This window comes from Borostomias antarcticus (genome assembly GCF_949987555.1).
Source record: "Borostomias antarcticus genome assembly, chromosome: 6".
Classification (NCBI taxonomy): domain Eukaryota; kingdom Metazoa; phylum Chordata; class Actinopteri; order Stomiiformes; family Stomiidae; genus Borostomias; species Borostomias antarcticus.
Window position 1 is genome coordinate 953,115 of NC_140239.1, and position 7,500 is coordinate 960,614.

General features: G+C 50.0%; 1 protein-coding gene across 1 annotated transcript in view; it reads left to right on the top strand.

Moving 5' to 3' along the window:
• parp8 (poly (ADP-ribose) polymerase family, member 8) overlaps positions 1-7,500 on the top strand; it is a gene marked incomplete at its 3' end in the record, with an annotated part of 65,125 nt that overhangs the window by 39,978 nt on the left and 17,647 nt on the right. The window contains exons 10-14 of the mRNA XM_084440422.1: positions 432-498; positions 1,655-1,783; positions 3,087-3,720; positions 6,374-6,427; positions 7,094-7,189. Coding sequence (XP_084296548.1) covers positions 432-498; positions 1,655-1,783; positions 3,087-3,720; positions 6,374-6,427; positions 7,094-7,189 — 980 coding nt within the window. The remainder of the gene's footprint in view (positions 1-431; positions 499-1,654; positions 1,784-3,086; positions 3,721-6,373; positions 6,428-7,093; positions 7,190-7,500) is intronic.

The following is a 7,500-nucleotide window of genomic DNA, read 5'->3' on the forward strand; positions in this document are numbered from 1 at the left end:
CTGTGGATAATCAGTGTGCTACTCCTCACCAGAACGCACAAGTGCATCGTCTTTCGCGGCTCACGGACTACATGTGATATATACTTAATACATTTGCAAACATGTGCAAAAACCTTTTTCACCTAGTCCTTTTGGGGTATCGTTTGAAGATTGATGTGAAAAAATGAATTTAATCTATTGTGGAATAAGGCAAAATATGACATGGAAAAAGTCAAAGGGTGTGAGTACTTTCCGGATGCACTGTACATACACACACACAAACACACACACAAACACACGCACACACACGTACACACAATTACGTGATTTACCTCTATAGAATTGCAAGCAGGATGTGTATAGCTGGCCTGGGTCCCTGGCTCTGTTTTGGAATGTGTGTGTCGCCCACAGCCAGACTGAATTTTGATATCAACCCTGATGTTTTTTTTCAGTGCCCACGGTTGACGTGTTCCAAGTGTCGACTAAAGACAGGTTTGGACTCGGACATCAGCTGAAGAAGTGAGTGAAAGATGTGACGCCATTACCATATTCCATTTCACCAGCGCAAATCATATTCACACTCACAGGGCTGTTATTCCTTGCTTTTATATTCATGCATCATCATGTTTTGCACACCCTTTTGATGTCTAGACCTTCTATTGATGTCGGAAATCTAGATATGGTTCTGGGAGAACACAGACCTCCGCCCATGAATGCATTTTGTGGCTCTGTGGCTCCTGCTGCATTCGTTAGGTTGAGAGCTTGATGCCAGTTCCAACCCTGTGTCTCTGTGATCTTCCCACGTCGAAATATGGCCGTTTCAATTCCCTATTGACAGTGAATGGGGGTGAGTTTTCGCTCCTGAGTCAAAAAAATGAATGGAAGTGAATGGGCGGACGTATTTGGGAGGCTCATGGACCTTCCCCTTGATTCGGATCCACTCCAAAATTGAACGGGTTCTATGCTACACCCAGTTTCACGAAAATCAGTCCAATATTTTTTGCGTAATCCTGCTAAAGAACCAACCAACACACGCCACCGAAGACATGACCTCTCGCCCTGCGCTGTGACTGGGGCAGAAGTAAAAACACCCAGGTAGACAGACTAGATGTTCCTCTGGTCTAACTCCTCCAGGATCAGGTAGACAGACTAGATGTTCCTCTGGTCTAACTCCTCCAGGGTCAGGTAGACAGACTAGATGTTCCTCTGGTTCTCCTCAGGATCATGTAGACAGACTAGATGTTCCTCTGGTCTAACTCCTCCAGGATCAGGTAGACAGACTAGATGTTCCTCTGGTTCTCCTTAGGATCAGGTAGACAGACTAGATGTTCCTCTGGTTCTCCTCAGGATCATGTAGACAGACTAGATGTTCCTCTGGTTCTCCTCAGGATCCTGTAGACAGACTAGATGTTCCTCTGGTTCTCCTCAGGATCAGGTAGACAGACTAGATGTTCCTCTGGTTCTCCTCAGGATCATGTAGACAGACTAGATGTTCCTCTGGTTCTCCTCAGGATCAGGTAGACAGACTAGATGTTCCTCTGGTTCTCCTCAGGATCAGGTAGACAGACTAGATGTTCCTCTGGTTCTCCTCAGGATCATGTAGACAGACTAGATGTTCCTCTGGTTCTCCTCAGGATCATGTAGACAGACTAGATGTTCCTCTGGTTCTCCTCAGGATCATGCAGACTTTCGTGGCGCAGCAGTGGAAGCACCAGATCAAAGACAGACTCAACTGCCCTCACAGCAAGAAGCAGAACGACAAGAAGGTCAAGTCCCCTCTTCACATCTTCACCACGCTGCGCAGGTGAGCGCCTCTCTCTCTCTCTCTCTCTCTCTCTCTCTCTCTCACACACACACACACACACGCACACACACTACTGACCATCTTCACCACGCTGCGCAGGTGAGCTGCTCTCTCTCACACACGCACACACACACACGCACGCACGCACACACACACACACACACACACTACTGAACATCTACACAACCCTGTGCGCAGGTGAGCCCCTCTCTCTCTCACACACACACACACACACACACACACACACACACACACACACACACACACACACACACACACACACACACACACAACTGACCATCTTTACCACCCTCTCATACACACTACTGACCAGCAGGGTTTTACAGTAGTACCAGTACCAGATGTGTATTTGTATATGGTGTCATGGCAGCCTAGTTTAACACGGTCGCTACAGAATGCTTTGTTGTTATTGTTGTGTTTGTTGTTCTCTGGGTAATGGTCTGAGTTAAGACGTAGCACAATCCTAATAGTTACCGGCTGTGGTGCAACAGTATTGAAAATTAATTCTTCATGATTTTTACGATGTAGGTCATGCTATTAATGTTTATTATGTACTGTATATTGTTATGTATTGTATGTGCCAAGACCAAGCACCACAATGGAAATAATTCTCTTTGTGCCTTCTTGACATTTTCATGATGCGTGATTTGCGCTCTCATGCAGTGTTGGCTGGTTCATTAGGACAACATGGCCGACGCTCCGCCATAGGGAGACCAGGGAGGGATGTTCTCCTCTCCCGTTCTACAGGGAGGGATGTTCTCCTATCCCGTTCTACAGGGAGGGATGTTCTCCTATCCCGTTCTACAGGGAGGGATGTTCTCCTATCCCGTTCTACAGGGAGGGATGTTCTCCTATCCCGTTCTACAGGGAGGGATGTTCTCCTATCCCGTTCTACAGGGAGGGATGTTCTCCTATCCCGTTCTACCGGTGTTACGATAGTAGCGTCTCGTTTGTCCTGCTTCTGAATATCACTGTCCAATCAGCGTCAAGCGGTGTTCTGTGGAGTACCGCCCCCGTTCGGACAATTTCAGTCTGGTTGAAAATCGTCCAGGTTGTTCTGATAGATTTACATGTAACATATTTGTATTATTTTCAACTGTAGGCCCTGTAGTGCATCTCTACGGCCTCCGGGGGTGCTGCACTAAGGTGTTTATGTCAGGTTCATTTACCCGTTGAACAGGTCACCTTAACCATCATCGCAACAACTTGCCTCCTGGGAGATTTGTCAGGAGCTGCCGCTGCTCTCATGTCTGGTAACTAATGTGTCCTCCATGTTTCCCAGGTCTCCCAGCTACCCGCCCCCCGGCGGCGTGAAGGGGAAGAAGAAGCTGAAGCCGGAGCAGGAGGGCGTGTCCCGGTCCCAGCGCCTGCTGAGGAGGACGTGCTCCGGCGCCGTGAAGCCTGGCGAGGCAGACAGCTGCGTCCCGGCCAAGCCGCCGCCGCCCCACCGCTTCCTGGGCCACTCGCTGTCCGCCGACCCCCGCGTGGCCGAGCACGCCGCCGCCGCCACCACGCTCAAACCGCCCCGTCTGCTGGGCCGGCCCTGCTCCTCCAAACCCGAGGACCTCCGCCCCGCCCACAAGCTCCTCCCCCGCTCCTGCTCGGGCGACCCGCGCTGCGACCACAGCGCCGTGAGCGTGGGCGGGATCAGCGGGGGCGTCAGTAGCGCCGGTGGGGGCGGCAGCGGCGGTCTGAAGCCCCAGCGCCTGCTGAGCAGGTCGTGTTCCGGGTCGCTGCGGACGGACGAGATGGACGGGCTGAAGCATCATCACCGCCTGCTCAGCCACTCCTACTCCAGCAGCACGCGCATGGGCAAGACGCACGTCTTCAAGGACCCGGCGCCCGAAGGAAGGCGTCTCTCTCTTACCTCAGGGCTCATGGGCATCCTGGCCCCGGCGCTCGCAGCGCCGCCAGCGGTGAGTCAGACAGAACGCTCTTTAAAGACATTTCTGCTTTATTAGGGATAGGACAGTGTAGGTGACAGATAGGAAAGGTGGGAGAGAGAGAGAGAGAGGGGAAGACATGCAGCAAAGGGCCGGATTCGAACCCACGCCGCTGCAGAAAGGACCAGCCTTTACATGGTAAGCGCCCCAGCCCATTGAGCTACCAGGGCGCCCCAATCCTTTCACCCTTGTTTGAACCGGGCAAGTCCATGAGCTCATTATTTACAATACCGGCCTCAGGTTTTGAGTGAGAAAAAGGTTTTCTAATTATTTGGACTTCCTTAAATGCAGTCCTTAAGTGTTTTGCCAATTTCAGCAGGAACGTTGCCATCAGAAATAAAATGTATCCACTCAGCTCTTCAGTCCTTTGAGCTTGGGAGACGATCTGTGCTGCTTAGTACTTTCAAGAACAGAGCATTTTGCGTGCGAAGACTTTATGCTAGTTAGCAGGACCTGCAAATAATGTCTCTATAGCCAGGTAAACAAACGCAGGTGATTGGAGGTATTCAGGTGGGGGCGGGATTATTATAATAGGTCCCCGACTGTGACACGGGAGATTTGAACGGCTTGCTGGGACTGACTTTTTACATAATGATTTCATTTGGGCTGACCACAACAACATGACTGGGTTGTTTCACTTCATACTTTGTGTGTTAGTAGGCCCACCAGAGACTCAAATGTACATTCAAAAACAATGAAAAAGTTAGTTTTGCAAACGTGGACCCCTTTAAATAATTTGCTATGTTGATTGTTTAATCAATGGGTGAAGGCTTATTTTAGCCTACTATGTTGAAACTGCCAGTTGGGAAAGAGGTGAATCACTTCTTCTTAAATGTGTGTTCTCTCCTCGTGGTTAAAGGATAGGTCACCCTTTTTAGGGCTAAGTGAAAAAACATAACATTTTGTAAAAGCCGTGACCTATCCCTTTAACCGATAGATGACCTTTATGGACTTCCAGCTCACCTATTTTCCTGATCTGGAGTGAAGGATGAGTCTGTAGTTCTCTCCAGGTTACTGGTCTAGAGTGAAGGATGAGTCTGTAGTTCTCTCCAGGTTCCTGGTCTAGAGTGAAGGATGAGTCTGTAGTTCTCTCCAGGTTCCTGGTCTAGAGTGAAGGATGAGTCTGTAGTTCTCTCCAGGTTCCTGGTCTAGAGAGAAGGATGAGTCTGTAGTTCTCTCCAGGTTCCTGGTCTAGAGAGAAGGATGAGTCTGTAGTTCTCTCCAGGTTCCTGGTCTAGAGAGAAGGATGAGTCTGTAGTTCTCTCCAGGTTCCTGGTCTAGAGAGAAGGATGAGTCTGTAGTTCTCTCCAGGTTCCTGGTCTAGAGAGAAGGATGAGTCTGTAGTTCTCTCCAGGTTCCTGGTCTACAGTGAAGGATGAGTCTGTAGTTCTCTCCAGGTTCCTGGTCTAGAGAGAAGGATGAGTCTGTAGTTCTCTCCAGGTGCCTGGTCTAGAGAGAAGGATGAGTCTGTAGTTCTCTCCAGGTTCCTGGTCTAGAGAGAAGGATGAGTCTGTAGTTCTCTCCAGGTTCCTGGTCTAGAGAGAAGGATGAGTCTGTAGTTCTCTCCAGGTTCCTGGTCTAGAGAGAAGGATGAGTCTGTAGTTCTCTCCAGGTTCCTGGTCTAGAGAGAAGGATGAGTCTGTAGTTCTCTCCAGGTTCCTGGTCTAGAGTGAAGGATGAGTCTGTAGTTCTCTCCAGGTTCCTGGTCTAGAGTGAAGGATGAGTCTGTAGTTCTCTCCAGGTTCCTGGTCTAGAGTGAAGGATGAGTCTGTAGTTCTCTCCAGGTTCCTGGTCTAGAGAGAAGGATGAGTCTGTAGTTCTCTCCAGGTTCCTGGTCTAGAGAGAAGGATGAGTCTGTAGTTCTCTCCAGGTTCCTGGTCTAGAGAGAAGGATGAGTCTGTAGTTCTCTCCAGGTTCCTGGTCTAGAGTGAAGGATGAGTCTGTAGTTCTCTCCAGGTTCCTGGTCTAGAGTGAAGGATGAGTCTGTAGTTCTCTCCAGGTTCCTGGTCTAGAGTGAAGGATGAGTCTGTAGTTCTCTCCAGGTTCCTGGTCTAGAGAGAAGGATGAGTCTGTAGTTCTCCAGGTTCCTGGTCTAGAGAGAAGGATGAGTCTGTAGTTCTCCAGGTTCCTGGTCTAGAGAGAAGGATGAGTCTGTAGTTCTCTCCAGGTTCCTGGTCTAGAGAGAAGGATGAGTCTGTAGTTCTCTCCAGGTTCCTGGTCTAGAGTGAAGGATGAGTCTGTAGTTCTCTCCAGGTTCCTGGTCTAGAGTGAAGGATGAGTCTGTAGTTCTCTCCAGGTTCCTGGTCTAGAGAGAAGGATGAGTCTGTAGTTCTCTCCAGGTTCCTGGTCTAGAGAGATGGATGAGTCTGTAGTTCTCTCCAGGTTCCTGGTCTAGAGAGATGGATGAGTCTGTAGTTCTCTCCAGGTTCCTGGTCTAGAGTGAAGGATGAGTCTGTAGTTCTCTCCAGGTTCCTGGTCTAGAGAGAAGGATGAGTCTGTAGTTCTCTCCAGGTTCCTGGTCTAGAGAGACGGATGAGTCTGTAGTTCTCTCCAGGTTCCTGGTCTAGTTTCTCAAGTTTTCTCATTGGTCTTGTGTCCTGCCCCCCCCCCCCCCGCCCCCCCACAGCCAAACCACGGCGCCAAGTCCATTCCAGTCAGAGAGCAGGGCTTCCTGGTCCAGGTCAGTCCTCGTTTGACCTCTGTTCACTGTTCAGTGCTTGGTTTCCTGTCTAGAGCCGCTGGCATCCTGTCACACAAACGCCGGTTCGAGCAGCCGAGTCTCGCCAGTCACCACTTGTCATAGTGTTGTTTCATTCCATTGTTTGTTGTTATTGTCTGTGTGAGGGGCAGCTCTCAAGTAAGCGTGTCAGCATACATGGTACATGTATCTTAAACCAGCAGCTTGCTAGGAGCCTAGTGAAATAAGACTGTGTTTACGACAACTCAGTGGAAGAAGTCTATTGGTATATCGCTTGAAACTGACTCAAAATGGCTGATTATGACTAATGATGATACTTGGATACATAAGGTGGAAATATACACAGCAAGGCCTGATTCATAGTCGACGCAAACAACGCAAGCTACGTTGTGAACGCGAGCTCCAACGTGACTCGAGAGCTTGCGCTCTGTGTTTTGTTTTGTGGAAACGCAAGGAATTGCACTATTGCTTACGTCAAGTGACAAATTTCGGCATGACACACGCAAGGACGCAACGAGACCTTGCGTGGCCTTGCGAAGCTTGCGCTTATGTAGTTTGCGTCGACTATGAATCCGTCCTAAGGGTACCTTAGTTATTGCTGATGTGAAGTGTGTGGATGACGCTGTTGGGGACCTGCTGTGATCCTAGACCATGGAGTACGCCGAGCAGAGGGTCCCCGTCCTCAACGAGTTCTGTGTGGTCTGTGACGAGCCGCACGTGTTCCAGAACGGGCCCATGCTCAGGGTGAGTACCACGCTGTAGGCCCTGATCCTGGGTCAGCTAGTAGAACATGCTCAGGGTGAGTACCACGCTGTAGGCCCTGGTCCTGGGTCAGCTAGTAGAACATGCTCAGGGTGAGTACCACGCTGTAGGCCCTGGTCCTGGGTCAGCTAGTAGAACATGCTCAGGGTGAGTACCACGCTGTAGGCCCTGGTCCTGGGTCAGCTAGTAGAACATGCTCAGGGTGAGAACCACGCTGTAGGCCCTGATCCTGGGTCAGCTAGTAGAACATGCTCAGGGTGAGTATCACGCTGTAGGCCCTGATCCTGGGTCAG